Here is a 17,512-nt window from a genome sequence, read left to right as displayed (position 1 = left end):
ATTTAGAAGTGTAATAGCCCAGGGAAAGAAAGTGTCTCTGAACCGATTTGTCCAGCTCTTCAGAGCCCTGTATCTTCTGCCAGAGGGCAGGAGGTTGAAGAGAGCTTGACTGGGGTGGGATGGATCGCCCAGGATCTTCCTAGCCCTGTTTAACCCTCGGGAGTTTGCCAAGTCATCTAAAGAGGGCAGGGAACAGCCAATTATTTTCTCAGCCGTTTTAACAATGCTCTGCAGGGCCTTTCTGTCCCTTGCAGTACAGCCAGCATACCACACTGTGATGCAGTATCCCAGCACACTTTCTATTGTGGAGCAATAGAAAGTCCGCAGCAGGTTTACCTCCAGGTGGCATTTTTTTAATAGTCTTAAGAAGTGTAGCCTCTGCTGAGCCTTGGCAACCACTGCTGATGTGTTGGTAGACCAAGTTAGGTTGTCAGCCACATGCACCCCAAGAAACTTGAAATAGGGGACTCTCTCCACGCAGACACCATCTATCTGCAGTGGGGCATGGCCCACAGTCTTCTTCCTCCAGTCCATCACCATTTCCTTGGTTTTGCTGGAGTTCAGCAAAAGATTTTTTGCTGAACACCAGGCTACCAGCCTCTGAACCTCTTCTCTGTACTCTGTCTCATTGCCATTAGAGATGAGACCCACCACCGTCATCTGCAAATTTAACTATGATATTTGACTAGTGATGGGGGACACAGTCATGTGTGTATAGAGCGTAGAGGACGGGGCTTAACACACAGCCCTGGGGTGAGCCGGTGCTGACCGTTCGGGTGGAGGATCTAGAGGTCCCCACTCTCACTGTCTGTGGGCGATCTGTCAGAAAGCTGTAGATCCAGTCACAGATGAGGGGAGGGAACCCCAAGTCAGTCAGCTTCTTGACAAGAATGCTCGGCAGAATGGTGTTAAATGAGGGTACAAGAGGGTTCCCTGATATGTTCAGATCATTTTAATAGCTCAGAGAACAAACACAAAACTCTTTTTTTACTTGCGGCAAGGAGGAGATCAGTTCCTTGAACTCAGCTCGCGGCTGAGCGGAAGTGATATGTCCCAAGGGACTGCTTCCTGCGCAGCGCTTTTATTCAGACTTTCACAATAAGATCACGTGGGTTACACCAAACGCAGTTTACAGCATGTAATAAACAACATTCTTGGCTTTTTCCTTACCATATATGGCAGTAAGTATACTGTGGAATGTGCATACGTAACATGGCGTATATGAGACACGTATCCTATGTGTGTGTTCTGCAGGCTTGAAACAGCCTGCAGGTAACTACAACTTCCTTTGTAAAAAATGTCACCACGTGTTTCCATTTCAAACATAAAAACAACAGTATCATATGTACATAAAACAAAGTATAATATACAAACAGAAGATTTGATAATTCATAATAAACAGAATGAAATTTATACTATAATTCCAACATCCCCTTCTCCCAATCTCCTCGTGATGAGAATTTGGCCATCAATAGTGTTGAGAAACCAGCTGACCAGATCCATAATTTAATTTCCAGTTCGGGGATGTGTAAAGGGACGCTCTAAGCAGTGAAGCAGCAAAAAGCAGGGGTAGATAGGGAAGGCTGGGGAGAAGAGTCTGTCTCCACCGAGAGCAGTAAAAAAAAAAAAAAAAAATGCACACGATAAAGTGCACCGAGTACATGTTGTTGTTAGCGCTTTCTATGTGATTTTTGCAAACCTGTTAGAGGAACGATACAGCACTCTGGGATATGTTGAATTATATGCAAGTGTAAATCCTCTGGTTCTATATGCAAAAAGACGTATCACTCTATCATATGTGGTTTCAATTTTACTGGCATTTAAAAGCAGTTGGCAGTCGGGAGCACCGGCACTCCGGCAGGTCACATGGATTTAAATAGGAAACATTTAAGAAAAACAGTCACCAGGGTAGAAAATATTTTAAGGCAAACCTTTTGTTTACTACATTTTTTTTTTTTTTTAGTTGAATTATTTTACATCAAAACCAGATGGAGATCACCACCATCCACACACACACACACACACACACACACACACACACACAAAGCACGCACACACACACACACACACTCCTGGATGTCAGCAGCCTCCCCAACCCAGCTCAATGAGCCTCCGGAGTTCTGTAGGACTCATGAAAATGACCCCAAGGACGGGGCTTTGGGGAGGGGCTGTGATGATGTTGTCAGTGGTTTTAATGTTGTGGCTCATTGGTGTGTCTGCAGCATAAAGTCACAAAGGAGGTCACAGCTGCAGCTTCCTGCCATCAGGTGTACAGGAAGTTGTCATAGTGGACGACAAAGACTTCCTGGCTGCCAAAAAAGCCGGAGCTGCTGGAGCTGACGCCACCGATGACGGGCAGGTAGGAATGATGGAGGATGGGCAGCTGGACAGACAGACGGCGCCGCATGCTGGCAGAAATCACAGGGAGGAGTCTGTTTCACTTCAAATATTCACATCATTTTTCTGTTAATAAATATTTGATAATGATTCAAGAAAACTGGGCTGTAATTTTAGGAATATAATTATTCACAGACATATGTAAATATGTTTCTTTAAGATATGTAGATTTCTGATATAATTCTGATATAAGACAAATAAAATTTGTTCTTCTCACAGATTTAATATTGGTGTCAATATATAATCAATTCAATATTTGAAGAATTTTGCTAAAAATTATCTTTTCAAATAAAATAAATTCAAAGTAAAATTTGGTTATTTAATCAGCGTGTTACTTTATTTCATTCAAAATTAGAAAGAATACTAAAAATGTGGATGTTGTCGTTCCTTCCTACTTTGCTTACTTTGGTTTTCCCACTTTTCTAATAGTTAGCCCCGCCCTCACCAGTTTCACCTGTGCCCAGTTGTTGCTGCTCTAACCCTAACCTGCTGTGATCACTGTTGTGCTGGGACTGAAGTTAATTTTCTACTTTGGTGCCACAGAGATGAACAAAAATGATTTCATGTTTCATAATGAAACTCAAAACAAAAGTGGTCTAAGCACTGATCCCTGAGGAACACCATAACTGTGTTCAGTTTAAAATGATGAACAAAACCAGATGAGGACCAAAATCTGAGCAGTTTTGTTCTGTGTTTATATAAATGATGTGAAATGACTGTCCTCTGAATAAGGCAGAGCCCAATGTGTTGACCCAGTTTGTCCTTTGTTAAACTCGCTGCAAACATCTGAATTTAGGTTGATAAAATTTGCTCACTCCCACACACTAAGAAGTAGAGGGACAGGAAAGGACCTAAAAAGGTACAAAGGTTTTGTCGCTCCAGCTGTACCTTATCAGGTAATTTGTACCTTTTTAATGGGTACAGTTTTGTATCTTATATAAAAAGGTACATATTTGTCACTACAGGTACAGAAATGTTCTTTTAAAGGTACAGACAATAAGGTACAGAATTATTCTGAGGTTCAGAGGTACAATGTTGTACTCCACTAGGGTACAGCTGGAGTGACAAAGCCTTTGTACCTTTTTAGGTCCATTCTTGTTCCTCTATTTCTTAGTGTGCATCATGCAGCAAACACTGTTTTTGGTTTTCAGCATTTAGGTCATTTTTTAAACTCTGAAAATGACAAACAGCAGCAGGTATTTGGAAACACAGATCATTGATACACAGAAAATGCTCAATGTGTTTCCCTCAGATGGTTTTTCGGACTCACTGTTCGGGGGAGTTGATGTCTTTCGGACTTGAAGCTTCACTCTCACAGCTTCTGTTTCCAGCACAGATCTGAGCTTCATGAGTCACTGATCCGATTTCAGCCGCTTCAGGGAAAAAAGCAGTTATATGTATTAATCATGAGTTCCTCTGACACACTGACAGAGGATATATGTTTTGACTCCCACAGTTGGAGCATTGTGAGATCATTACCGTGTTTTTCTCTCGTCAGATGTGGAAACATCTCTGATGTGTCAGAAAGCTGCATGCTGATGGCTTCTATTTCCACATCTAGCTGCAAAAACACATAAAACCACATGTATACATTTATAAAGTCCTTTTTTTTTAAGGGAATAAAACATGAAAATAAACAAATATTTAAAAAAGGGCAGTTGTCTGTTTTTAATTATGTTTGAATAGTCAAACATACTTAAGTCCATAATTTGTTGAAGAAAGTTTTTGTAGTTCTGCTTCTGGACACCACCACAATGGGTTTAAGTCAAACAACGAAGTGCAGCTTTCAGTTTTAATTCAAGGGGCTTAACAAAAATTTAGTATTAACTGTTTATGAATTACAGACATTTTCATACAATCTCCCCCATTTTCAGAAGTTCTCGGGTTGCTTTGGCTCATTATCATCTGCTCTGTGAAGCTGTGTGATCATTTTGCAGTGTGTCTGAGTGTGAGCAGAGCGTACAGCCCTGTACACTTCACAGCTCCTCCCGCTGCTTCTATCAGCAGCCACATCATCAGTACACACCACTAACCCGGCTCCACTGCAGCCATATGTGCCTATGTGATAACGCTGCCTCCACCATGTGTGTTCCTGAATGATTTGCAGCTTGTTGTAAACTCTTTATTTCCAGTCATGAAGGCATCTTTTTCTTGGAGACCCTGATAATGATGCATCCTCCTCAAGAGTTTCTTGACTTGGTTCCATGTTGTGAGGTTTATGTGTGAAAGATATAAAAACAAATTCAACACTATGAATCAACTTCAGATATCATGTGTGCTTCATTTGTCATGAAATAACATGCAGGCCTCACCTGGCCATCAAACTGCTCATCAGTCAGTTTTCTAATAAATTAGAGCAGGGGTGGCCAACTCCAGGCCTCGAGGTCCGGTGTCCTGCAGATTTTAGATGTGTCCCTGGTCCAACACACTTGAATTACCTCCTCAGTATGCAGTCAAGTTCTCCAGAGTCCTGCTAATGACTTCTATATTGGACTCAGGTGTGTTGAAGCAGAGACACATCTAAAACCTGCAGGACACCGGCCCTCGATGCCTGGAGTTGGCCACCCCTGAATTAGAGTCTCAGAAAATCGGGGACTGTGTATAAAAATGTTTGTAATTCTTAAACATTTAATGCAATACTTTTGTTAAACCCCCTGAATTAAAGCTGCTAACCCTTCATTCACATTTTGATGCTTGAAGTTGAAGGAGTGAAACACTTTATAGAGTAACATTGACCATCATGGCTAAGAGCTCTGATTGATTGGCGATTGATGGGCAAAATAAAGCAAAGTTCAGTTTCAGGCTGGTGTGCAATAAAACTAAAAGATCAAATCTATACTTATGAACTCCAGCACATAATAATACTTTACTGAGTACAACAATCCAATTACAAGGAAGCAGACCAAGCCACACACTCCAGGACCTCTCTGCTATTATTATCAGTGTCTGTAATGGAGGAAAAAAGGGTTGCTAAGAAGAAGAAAAACAGGCGCCAGTTCCAGTAAATGTTTGGTTCCTTCATTATTGCCCTTATGTCTCTGCTAGCTGAGTTTTTAGTTGCCATTGTTCAGTCTTTAAGCACTACATCCTCACCTGTGCTAATTCATTCCTGAGCTGCTGATTTAACCTGCTCAGCCGGCCTTCATCTTCATCTGCAGCATCATTCTGCAGCCCGGACGACTGCTGCAGGTCGCCCCCGCCCCAACACACAAACACCATCTGTGAGCAAAAAAAGGGTCACAAAAAACTGTCTAACATGACAGCTGAGCAAGTAATTGAGTGATGCTGAGTAACTGAGTAATGCTGAACTTTGGTTTATAGTCAGAGAAAACAAGGAGAATTCCAACATGCAGCATCAGCTGTCTGTTAAACTATTATCTGCTCAGCTAAACTGAGGACAGATGCAAATCAGGAAGTTCAGGAGCAGTTTAAGGAGCATCTAAACTTCCTGATTTGCATCATTTGCTTCTCTCAATGCATCTTTTACCTGTCGCTGACCGACTGTCGAGTAGAGAAGTTTTGAGTTTGTCTCAAAATCTGAATGAAAACACAAAGCAGAGAGCATCACACTGACCTTTGGTCCAAACCACTCACTCAGGATGAAGATGTTACAGCAGAGGATTAGGATGCTGCTCACACAGAATTGAACAGGGGGATCATGGGACGTCAGCAGCGATCCCGACACGCCTGACACGCTGAACACAGTCAGAGCGAACATGCTCAGAGCCAGGTGTTTGCTGCTGCCCGCGGGTTCACGGACCTTTGCTGTCCGGATGTTCCAGGCCAGGAAACATCCGAGACCCTAAAGACAAATTATGAGAATTTTATGTGAGGAACCCTCCAATGAGCTGATCTCCCTCTGCTGCTTCTCTGAACCTGTTACAGGAGGGTGTCAGGGGGTACAGGAAGTGCAGTTTTCAGTCAAAATATGTCTGGGATGGATTGAATTCCATTTTATTTTTATCACTATACTGCCATAAAAATCAGCTATAATCAGTATATTCAAAATTGGATCACTTTGTGTCCCAGTGATCCCAGGAGCTATGTTCTTTAGGTCTTCTCTTCCTGGTAGGGTCTCCCATCACAAATTTGTTCTGGGTGAGGGGTCAGACAAACAGCAATTCAAAAGACCGCTATGGAAGAGTCAACAAGGTAACTGTTTACCCTGCCCAGGATAGGGTTTGCTGGGGCCCCACCGTGGAGTCAGACATGGGGAGGGAGCTCAAGGGAGAGCATCTGGTGGCCCCGCATTAGTTCATGGTGCCCAGCCGGGTCCAGCCTGAAGAGATGACATGGCCCTACGGGGCGTAGGGCCACCAGTCACTGGATGCTTTTCAGGGATCGGGTGAAGTGTGTGTCGAGCGGTGGCAAAGGCCCTGGTGGGCCGATCCCTGTCTATGAAGACATGTCACCTTTCTGGTCGGGAAAGAGCCTGAGCTAGTGCATGAGGCTGAGAGATACTGGCTACATATAGTCAGGCTTATCTCAATGCATGGCCTGGGCTCTGGAACCAGTCCCCTGGAGAGGGGCTGGACTCTGTTCCAGTCTGGAGTTGCCCTCAGTGAGAGGTGGTGAGCTGGGGTGGATATTCTTGTATTCCCGTGGCTTGCAGCTTGTACATTGAAGTTTTCACTGGTAGACGAGAGTGTTGCTTCCCTGTGCCTTTGGGCCGAATGACATTTCAGAGTACGCAGCCTTCTTGGAGCCGCTGGGCGGAGTGCTCGAAGGTGTTCCATCTAGTGACTCTATCGTTCTGCTGGGAGACTTCAATGTTCACGTGGGCAGTGACAGTGAGGCATAGAGGGGCATGATTGGGAGGAACGGCCTGCCCGAATGGTGTCTTGTTATTGGGCTTTTGTGCAAACCACAGTTTGTCCATAATGAACACCATGTTTGAACATCAGGATGTCCATAAGCACGTGGTGTCAGGACACCCTAGGTCACAGGTCGATGATTGATTTTGTAATTGTATCATCAGATCTGTGGCCACATGTTTTGGACACTCAGGTGAAGAGAGGTGCTGAGCTGTCCACTGATCACCACCTGGTGGTGAGGTGGATCAGGTGGAGGCGTAGGATGCTGAACAGATCAGATGCACTTAAACGTATTGTGAGGGTTCTGGCAAAATGTCAGGCGACTCAGGAGGGAAAGCAGTGCTGTACTCACATGGTCTATAGTGTGGGGGAGGTGCTGTTGATTTCAACTAAGCTTATAGTCAGCCGGTAGAAGTAATACTTCAAGGACCTCCTTAATCCCACTGACACACCTTCTGTAGTGGAAGCAGAGTCTGGTGATGAGAGGGATGACTCGAACATCACTGGTGGTGAGATCACTGAGGTGGTAAACTCGTTGGTGGCAGCGGCCCTAGGGTGGATGAGATTTGCATTTGAGTTCCCTCTGGCTCTGGATGCTGTAGGGCTGTCTTGGTTGACATGCCCCTGCAACATTGCATGCTGGACCAGCTCTTTAGCTTCTTGAGGATATTCAAGTGTGTGTGGAAGTGTGCCCATCCAGTCTACATATATTTTGTGGACTTGGAGAACTCCACAAAATACATGTAAACATATGTGTGACCATCAGTGAGTACAGACATGATATTGATTCAGTCAGAAATGGCAGAAAGGAGGACATGCTGGGGTGGAGGTGAGTTGCAAAGCAGCTTGCAGATGTGCATCAAGTGTAAGCAGGCTACAGGAACTTAAAGTGATCTATACAGGGTGTGCCAAAAAGATGCAGAGAAGGGTTTCAGCTGAGCCATGAGCTGATGTGAGATCAGCTGACCTCCTGGGGCTCAGGCTGAGCTCCTTTTTTAACAAAAAATAATTCTTAAAGTTCCCAATGTGGTCAAAACTGCATTGCAATATCAAATATTTGATAAGTACTTTGTAGAACTGTGTCTGGGCTGACCAGTAAAGGTGCTTTGTATCCATAGACCGCAGTGAGCCACAGCTCCATGTTGAGGCTTCTGCAGTGTTCAGAGTGCGGCCGGATAATAACGTCCTGATCAGCACGGTCACTCTGAAACACAGAAACGTTGGTTTGTATCATTCTTGTTATCAGCAAGAGTCCCAGCAGATGCGGCTGATCATCACTAGCCAGTAAAATTCATTCATGTCAGTAGTTAACCGATAGCTAAGCCTAGGTTAATTCAACCAATGATATTCGGTTTATGACTAGAGCACGGGGTCAGGGTGCACCCCTACAGCAAAATTAAATATTTCAACAACAAACATTTTACTTATAAAGATTATGTGGACAACAGTCATAAAAATTGGTGAAAAGTGTATTTAGATCAAAACTGTTCACCAGAAAAAATACCCTTATGCTGCCACTCAAGCCTTCCATAACAGTCTGTGCATAAAGATGGACAATGCCTCCTACCAGCCTTCAGTTACACTGGCTGGATATTACAGGGGGCCTCGATACCATCATTTTGCCAGTTTTGTAACAGGGATAGATGGATGGATTTCCTTAAAGCAGTAAATCTACTTAGTTCTTAAACCTCAATAAATCACTGATTGATTAACAATGCTGTAGATGATAGCTCAGAGCCCGATCAGCCCTCTATGCTGTGTTTCTCCCCAAAGAATAGATTTAAATTAAACACTTGCATTTAAAGCACTTATTGCTGCAGTTACCGTGACCTCTGTGCTATGCTGAAGCACCACCCATCTGAGGGGGTCCAGGATTTGCCAGGAGGTTAAAACAAGCACGTCCAGCAGGAAAAACCAGGAGATGATGCAGCCTGCTCGCGGCACTGGACTCTGTGGTGGGACGGACAGATAAACACCAACAAACAGCAGCAGAGCAGGAAAAATGAATCAGAGAAACAAAAGACTTTTATAACCTGCTTTTCCAGGTGCAGTCTGTGAGCAGGAGTTCAGAAGCTAAGACTAGACTGAAGCTGATTTACCTTCTGGTTAATGCTGTACACTGAATAGACCCTCCATATTCTAGTGAAGAGCGCAGCGAAGCCCACAGTGTGTCCCACAGAGAGAGTCCACAGATGGACCTGCAGGGCCAGCACACAGAACATCACTTTATCATCACTAATATCAGAAATATTTAACAGTTTTGGGTGTATGCAGCTTTAAAATATCAAAATATAAACAGATAAAAACAAGAGTCAACCTCCATGTAAGCATAATAGGCTGCAGTTCCTCTGCAGTCCAGCAGAGGTGCCACAGTGAGTCAGTCCCCATAGACTCCCATGTTAAAACTCTCCAGCAGAAATAAACATGTTTACAGCATAATACAAAAACTGCTTTGGTCTCTGTAATTAATTTACACCTTCATAACAGCTGTACGTGGGAGGATGTTTCTATAACTCACCTGTTTAAACTGGATTAAGGCTTAAATTTTGCATTGTAAGGGGCGTGGCCTCTTTGACTGACGGGTGGGTGGCAATACAGGTAGCTGCTTGCTGTCTGCTAGGCTTCACCTCAGCTAACTAAATAAATGAATATAACTTGCTAACCAAGCTAGTCAGAGTTGGCTGATCTTAGCACTCCAACTTCCTGTCCAGATGTGATCTCTTCTGGTTCCAAAAACCAGCATGGTGGCAACCAAAATGCTCACACTGAAGCTTCACAAACCACTGGATGATTGACGTCTCAGTGAAACTCATCAGACTACGTACAATCACAGCAACTTCATTTTAAAATCATGAATCTTTCACTCTAAGGGTTTCTTACAGAGGGAATTTACCAGCATTTGTATGATCTGAATCCCAAAATTGTAACCAAAATATTTCAAACACTCGATCACCATATGATGCTTAGATCACCCAAAGGTAACATGAGAACAAGTAAAAGATACAGTTGTTCTTGTTGGTGTAAAGGGCCTCCGTCCCCTGTGCAAACATGCACTTTTTATATTAAAACATAATTTTATAATTGAATGCTAGTTATTTTGGGGACCCTTTGATTACAGCTTGGGGGCCAAAGTGAAAACCTCTGCAAAATAAATCTTATGCTTCTCATAGCTCACATAGTTTCCTCCTCTTCCACAAATTTGAGTTAAAAACTGCATTTCTTTGTTTCTGAGTGAAGGAAACTCAGCTTCCTACAACTACACTGACTCTGGCAAAGCTAAACTGTGTGAGCCATTATTAAATGATCAGTACAGGAAATTAAACTTTAAGCCAGTGATTCTCAAAGTCAACAGCGCTGCGGCCCAGTTAAAAATCAGAAAATCCCATGGGGCCCCTCTCCCCCCATCATCTGATAATGCTGGACTGTGAAATTTCCTTGACTAGAAGCCTGTCTTCAATCATCAGAATACAAGATAAAATAATGTATTTCCTTGAAAATTTAATTCAAAAAACATAAAAACAGGCTGTTGGCAATAAATTACTAAAACTACCCACTCATATGTAAACTGCTAATACCAATCTGTGACCCCCTTGCCACTGGGACACAAACTTCAATACAAGAGCTGTAAATTAAAGTCAGATTAATGAACAAAATCACAAACTAACCACCTCCTGTTACCAGTTGAATTCACTTTTACATAAATAAATACATTTATATAAACACATAACTGTTCATACTTGAGTAATTTCAAGCTGAATTTCTGTTAATATTGCGGTCCCCCCTGCAGGACCTTCACGGTCCACCAGGGGGCCAAGGCCCACACTTTGGGAACCACTGCTCTAAACCACAAAGACTGTTTAAATACTAAATTTTACACCTCCAAACTGTTCCTATGACAGAATTGTACGTTTTAAGTTTTGGTTTGTAATACTCGGGTCAGGCTGACTCACAGAACAGAGGACCTCCAACATCCCATCAGACAGTGAGGCTTCGTCCAGACCAGAGAACAGGACTGAGGAGGAGGAGAGCAGGATGCCCAGCAGGAGCAGCTCGTCCAGGGATCCTGGGCTGGAGCTGATCCGCCTGCAGGCAGAGAAGGTTCAGTTTCTCACAGACAGTGTTTGCAGGGACGTGTCGGTGGACTTACAGACGTCGTACCAGCGTTTATGATTGATGATGATGAAGAAGAGGACGATTAGAGTGATGATGATGGTCACACCAGCAGATGATGAAATGATGGTGTAAAGAAGGAGGCTGATGTGATGGTGCTGCAGATGGACCATAGTCTGCTCTTTAGCTGGTCCTGGACCTGCAGCATCAATACATCTGATCAGTGTATGAATTTCTCTTTTGTTAGTCAGGTGGTTGTACAGCCTGTCACACTGCAGGCTCACCGAGTTTATGGATGTTTTATTTAAATTAAGAAAGAACGTCTCCTTTCAGATGGCAGAAATTTTTTGTGCAGCAGTCAACTTTTCATGTTGCTCACCTCTGACCCCCGAGGCAAAGATAAACAGTTTACAGCCGTGTCTCTGGGGCCAGTTTTCCCATTGAAATGACTCAGGGTTCATTTTTGTGCTGAGCGTCAGTTCTGGTTTTAATGCCTTTCAGGCTAAAATGTAAAGTTTAGTTTCTGACCTTTGAACCTGATCAGGTGGTTCATCAGGCGGAGTTGCTGGGTGCTGGTACTGAACTCCCCCACCAACACGCCACTGCTGACTGAGGACACACACACACACACACACACACTGTGTGTAAATGTTCTGCATACACTGACCATCACAGGTCTACATCACAGAGCTCTGGTCAGTGAGCTGTTCAGTATGGGGGAAGCTGTGGACACAGTCTGCTTGTTTTTGGTACACATGTGTTTTTTGTTGATATGGTAAAAATATTATGACCTATAGCAAGTTAATTTTTGGACCACGTTGAATCTCAGTCACCTTGAAACTGGACCAGCTCGATCGACGTCATTCTCTCCCCATTTCGAAATAAAACTGGACCCTGAAAACATGCAGAGATTCATGATGAACAACACGGGTGTGTCCACGGGATTCCAGTGGAGGTCCTGCATTCTTTCTTTTGGAAATCAGTGTGTATTGGACTTCAAGCCTTCCAGCTGGACCTCTGTGTTTTGTTTTGAAAAGCTAGATGACCACTTCCTCTCCATAGAGCTCATTTCACAGATGTTCTTATGTGTTTGCAGGAACGATGTGTTTACAGAAAGTTACAGAAACTAAATATCACCACAACATTGCTACAGACGGGTAAAGCTGTATGACTGTAGTGAGGACAGGTGTGTGTCTCAGGTGCACAGATCTGCTCACTGTGACTCCTTCAAACTGCGTGCTCCTCACGGCCTCCAGCAGCGTCCTCCCCACCTCCTCCCCGCTGACCGTCACATTCCTCACAGCGTTGTATTTCTCTCTGCGTTTCGCTGCTTCCATCGCCTGACTCAGAGCTCTGGCAGCAACCCAAACAGCATCATATGCGAAGGAGTGCAGAAAGCTGACCTCTGACCTCTCCTGGATCAGCTGCCTGAGGTAGGAGTCCTGATAGTCCTGAGGAGTCTGCAGGACAAGGGTACCATTAAAGGATAATTCTGCTTTATTTCAGCCTGCTGTTTTTGCTGGTTTCTGGCTGATTTCTCTCTGCGAGTCAGACTAACTGTACTGCAGAGATCAGGGGGGCAAATGAAGACCCAAAAACTGCAGTTCCTCTAATGACCACTTGATGTAGACTCCAAAAGTGACTCAGACCTCATAGACTTCCACTTTTTTGGCTTGATTTTATAAACTGAACTCACACAGTCTATGAATTCAGCCTGCTAACCAAGCTAACTAATGAGATGCTTTGCAGTTGACCTTCTTGTCCTGACATAATCATTCCTAGCTCCAAAAAACCAACAAGGCACCCACCATCAGACTAAGTTTTAGGGGCCAAGCAGCAGCTTAAAGCAGAAGACATGGAGCTCCCTACAGCTTTCCAAGAAACCTGATTTTTGCATGAATCACGTGAAATGTTTGTTTTGGTGTCACGTGTTTCTGACCCGGCCAGAGACTCCCGGCATCTTTGCGTTGCTGAGCTCTCTGATGTGCAGCTGAATGGATCCGTCTGCCGCCATCAGGAGACTGTTGGCCGTACAGCCTGAAAACTTCCACCCCAGCCTCCATCCAGCTGCTCCTCCACCAGCTACGATCCACTGGTACCGAGCTCCAAACAAGTTCAGTCTGTACGCCTGAACATCACAGAGACAACAAAATCCAGGCTGCTGTGGCAGTTACTGTTTTAACCAGAACACAGAGGCGTCCACATACTTTTGGCTCTATAGCATACTTACACAGCAGAAAACCTCAGACGCAGACTCGTCTTCAAACTGAGCGATGATGATTCGAACATCTTCATCCTTCTAAATAAGAGAAATAATAATTCTTGAGTTTCAAATCAGCTTCAGCCACTGTGACTGCACCACACACACTGCTGCGCTGCACCTTCAGCTTCTTCAGGCCGCCGCAGACGTCTCCAGAGAGGCTCTCTGTGGCAGCGACGTGAACGCTGGCTTTCAGCAGCTGCCTGATCAGATCCTTCTTCATCTGTACAGAGACCAAAGGAATCATACAGCAGCTTTCTCCGAGCCTTAATGAGGAAAGGTCGCGAGAAAGGCTCAACACACCGGACCAAAGTCCCTGCCTCTGTCCTCATGAACTAGCACTCCCACTCCTTTATAAGAGCTGGTTAAAAATGAGCTAAATAAATAAACTTGGTTTGACTTGAGAATTCCATAACTATAAATCAAAATACATTTTAAATACATTTAAGACTTCAAGGTTTAAGTTTTCTTCTCTGCACTTCTGCCAAAAAGACAAAATTCTTCCCAGCAAAGGAAGTAAGTGTTCCCCAGTGTGTCCTCTGTATGGAGGCATGGTTGTGACAAATTTCATTACTCTTATGAAAATGAAAGGTTTCAGACTCCTATTTAAATACCAACAGGGAAAATGGCAAAATGGTTTTAACACCATAAAAGGCAAAAAAGAGAGAAATTACTCGTATGCGAGAAGCTGAAAACAAAGAATTTCTTTCTTTAAAATATGAATATAATCAGTTTGTTACACACCTCTGCCCCTGCACTCCTTGCAGAGTGGAGACATCGCCTCACTTTGCTCTCTGGGCTGTTACTTTTAGCTGAGATTATAACAAATTTAAAATAAAACCAGCGTTTCTACAAACTCTGGTCAGTCTCCACTTTATGTTTTAAGCCGGCCGTAGCACAACATGTTTTTAAATTTTCTGTTCATCTGATGACTAATTAATGCAGCTCTGATTCAGAGAAATGAAATGGGTCAATAAAAAAAAAGGCACTGATGGTTCTGGTAACTTGCATGATGTCAGAGTTTTATGAATAATCATCATCATTTCAGAGTCACTACTATAGACTGTATATAAAGGATGGATGCAGCCACTGTGACAAAGCCCATTTTTTGAAGGCTCCAGTGACGAGCAAGAACTGGACCTCAGCGAGGTCCCGTCAAGGACTGTCAATCACAAGGGAAGCCTGATTAAACCCTCCCCTTCTGACTCTAATGGGACCATAAGCTCCAAGATGAACTTCCTGTTTTATTCAGAAACACTAAAGCTGCGACTGAGACCATAAACTGTATACAATCACACGTCTTTTACACACCCAACTGGACATTAGACAGAAAGCTGGTTTTAGGCACTTCAGCACTGGCTTCACTTTCCAGCTCTGGGAGCTACATCCATGTTAATACACAGCCCAGTGTTCACCTCAGAGAATCTGACTCCTTCCTGTGTGACAACGCCGACACTGGTCCACTTGTAGCGCTGCAGCAGCTTGACCACAGCCTGGTTCAGGGCTCGGTCTGACGGCACCGTGCTGAACAGGTTTCTGTACAACTTCCTGTTGTACAGGCTGGGAGACGAGGCCGCAAAAGACACCTGGGAAACCAGAAGTTACCTGTGAGAAACACAGCTGCATTACATCACCAGAGTGAGGCTGAAGTGAGCACCTGCACCAGGCCGAGAGCCGGCAGAGCACGAGCGATGAGCGCCGTCACAGGTGGGCACACCCCTCCAAACAGCAGCAGGTACTTCGGCCCCGTCCACATGGCATCAAACAGGGCTTTGAGTGCTTTAGCGGGATCGCACTGGAAAACAAGTCAAAATAGAACTATTTGAAAAGTCACTCAAATCCACTTCATCCTGAGCTGACCCTTCCCTCTGAGGGGACACGTGGACCCAAAACCTGCTAGAAAAATGTCCCCCACAGCAGAAGAGAGGCGCAGAGGCACGAGTCAGGTTTCACTGTATTTCTTACACTCCTGCAGTTCAAGAGTTAAATGGCAAACAGACTAGTTCTTACAAAGCGATTTCTACTATAATTAAGCACTCAAAGCTCTTATACAACACGTTTCACACAAGCTAAGTGCTACTGTCTAACATTCACACTCCAGCTCTTGTGTTGGAGAGCAACTTGGGGTTCAGTATCTTGCCCAAGGATACTTTGGCATGCAGCCCAGAACAGCCAGGAATCAAACCACCAACCTTCTCATTAGTAGGTGACCTGCTCTACCTCCTGAGCCACAGTCACCCAGTTTAACTGTTACTCTATAATCATTGCATGGGTTAGCCTTGGCTTTAGTTTCTTTATATAACGAACATCTCTCCTCCTTAGCTGTACTGAATGTGGACGTTATGGAAACATTCACCCTCCACTCAAATGAGTTTGGTGCATATTTTTCTTTAATAACATTAAAAATGTGCATATTAAATTCATAACAGCTGCTAATGATTCACTGTATTTTTGGTGGAAAATTAAAGACTTTTATCTTTTTGTCTTTTTAATAATTTATTTATTTTATTAATTTTGCTTTGCTATGTGAAACACGGTAGTGACAGAACAAGAATGTAATAACAGATGTGGGCATCTCAACAAAGGAAAAATTATTAGAATTTGATTTTTATTTAACTATAAACTGTATTCAAATAGGGACACAGCTTCTGGGTCCAACAAGTGAAGCCAACGCTGAAGCTCCTTTAACCTGCAGTATTTTTAATGTCCAGCAGGGGGCGGACGTTTATAAGAAAATGAGCATCCTGTTCAGCTCATCTCTGAGCTCAGTAACTCCTGATGAATTCCAGGTCTCAGTTCTGTTTCTCACTGAATAAAACGTGATTGAGTTTGTAGCTTCAGGTCCCATTAGAGTTACAAAGGAGCAGAAAGTGGGGCGGAGCTTCTTCATGGCTGATGAGCACATGCTGCTCCTCAGTCACCTGATATGGTTTCTAAAAGCTAAAGCAACAACCATTTCAGCTTAAAGCTTTATAAACAGCATGTTGCCCCCACAGGAAAGGTGTGTGACACCAACCTGTGAGTCCAGCAGCTGGAGCTGGATCTCATAGTTCCCCAGTGGTGGCGGTTGCTTCTTCAGGTCCTGCAGAGCCAGTCTCACAGCCGGGGCCACACCAGCCGTCAGGTTCTCCCTACCCAACCCGGAGCTGACCGGCATCAGCCACAGCACAGGCAGAGGGTGCCGAGCCTGACCCGGCACCGGCCCAGCCGTCAGCCAGAGGGCCAGGAGCAACCTGAACCCCTCCAGCACCCATCCGCACCGATCCATTCCCTCCTCTGACTGCAGACACTTCACCGTCTGCCTGCAGTGAAGTTGAATAATCCTCTTGTGCTGTAAGCAGCTGAGAGCCTGAGAAGGCCGACTGAGGAGATAAAAGGATCAACGGCAACACAAGATGCCACCCGGATCATCAGCAGACTGCTCACTGTGTCACTGAGAACACACACACACATGGACAAAGCTTTAAACACAGCATGCTGACCTCAGCTGAACATGAAACACTGCTGAATGGAAAACAGCAGTGCTCAGTCCACCTGAGTTTCTGTTTGGAGCCACTTCCTGCTTTATTCTGTGCTCCCAGTTCTGCCAGTTTCACTTCCTGCCTTTGTCAGTTTTCCCCACCCTCTTTGTTCAGTTTCCTTATCATCTACACCAGGGATCCTCAACTCCAGGCCTCGAGGGCCGGTGTCCTGCAGGTTTTAGATGTGTCCCTGATTTAACACACCTGAGTCAAATAGCTGAATTACCTCTTCAGTATGCAGTCAAGTTCTCCAGAGTCCTGCTAATGATTCTATATTTGACTCAGGTGTGTTGAAGCAGAGACACATCTAAAACCTGCAGGACACCGGACCTCGAGGCCTGGAGTTGAGGATCCCTCATCTACACCTTCCCTCTATGTTGGTTTTATTTGTGTGCGATCATGTGACTGCT

General features: G+C 44.2%; 1 protein-coding gene across 1 annotated transcript; it reads right to left on the bottom strand.

The window, feature by feature from the left end:
• Window positions 1-1,587: 1,587 nt before the first annotated feature.
• On the bottom strand, window positions 1,588-16,869 carry LOC115794820 (gamma-aminobutyric acid type B receptor subunit 2-like). The gene is made up of 19 exons (XM_030750477.1): window positions 16,598-16,869; window positions 15,239-15,376; window positions 14,997-15,167; window positions 13,703-13,804; window positions 13,552-13,617; window positions 13,261-13,449; window positions 12,539-12,781; window positions 12,155-12,215; window positions 11,850-11,930; window positions 11,370-11,520; window positions 11,162-11,294; window positions 9,311-9,409; window positions 9,036-9,161; window positions 8,305-8,415; window positions 5,972-6,199; window positions 5,491-5,616; window positions 3,877-3,958; window positions 3,668-3,770; window positions 1,588-2,408 (listed from the first exon to the last, which is right to left on the bottom strand). The coding sequence occupies exons 1-19, from the start codon at window positions 16,847-16,849 to the stop codon at window positions 2,264-2,266; spliced, it is 2,607 nt and encodes an 868-aa protein (XP_030606337.1). The 5' UTR covers window positions 16,850-16,869; the 3' UTR covers window positions 1,588-2,263.
• Window positions 16,870-17,512: the final 643 nt, after the last annotated feature.

This window comes from Archocentrus centrarchus, chromosome 16 (genome assembly GCF_007364275.1).
Source record: "Archocentrus centrarchus isolate MPI-CPG fArcCen1 chromosome 16, fArcCen1, whole genome shotgun sequence".
In the NCBI taxonomy this organism is placed as follows: domain Eukaryota; kingdom Metazoa; phylum Chordata; class Actinopteri; order Cichliformes; family Cichlidae; genus Archocentrus; species Archocentrus centrarchus.
The sequence above is the reverse complement of the archived record's forward strand: the minus strand, read 5'-3'. Positions and strand labels throughout refer to the sequence as shown.

Coding starts and splice junctions, on each gene's coding strand:
- LOC115794820 (XM_030750477.1), bottom strand. CDS start 16,849: ATGGATCGGTGCGGATGGGTGCTGGAGGGGTTCAGGTTGCTCCTGGCC. Junction 15,168..15,238: donor CGGCTCTCGGCCTGGTGCAG/GTGCTCACTTCA, acceptor CTGGTTTCCCAG/GTGTCTTTTGCGGCCTCGTC. Junction 8,416..9,035: donor AGCATAGCACAGAGGTCACG/GTAACTGCAGCA, acceptor TCTGTGTTTCAG/AGTGACCGTGCTGATCAGGA.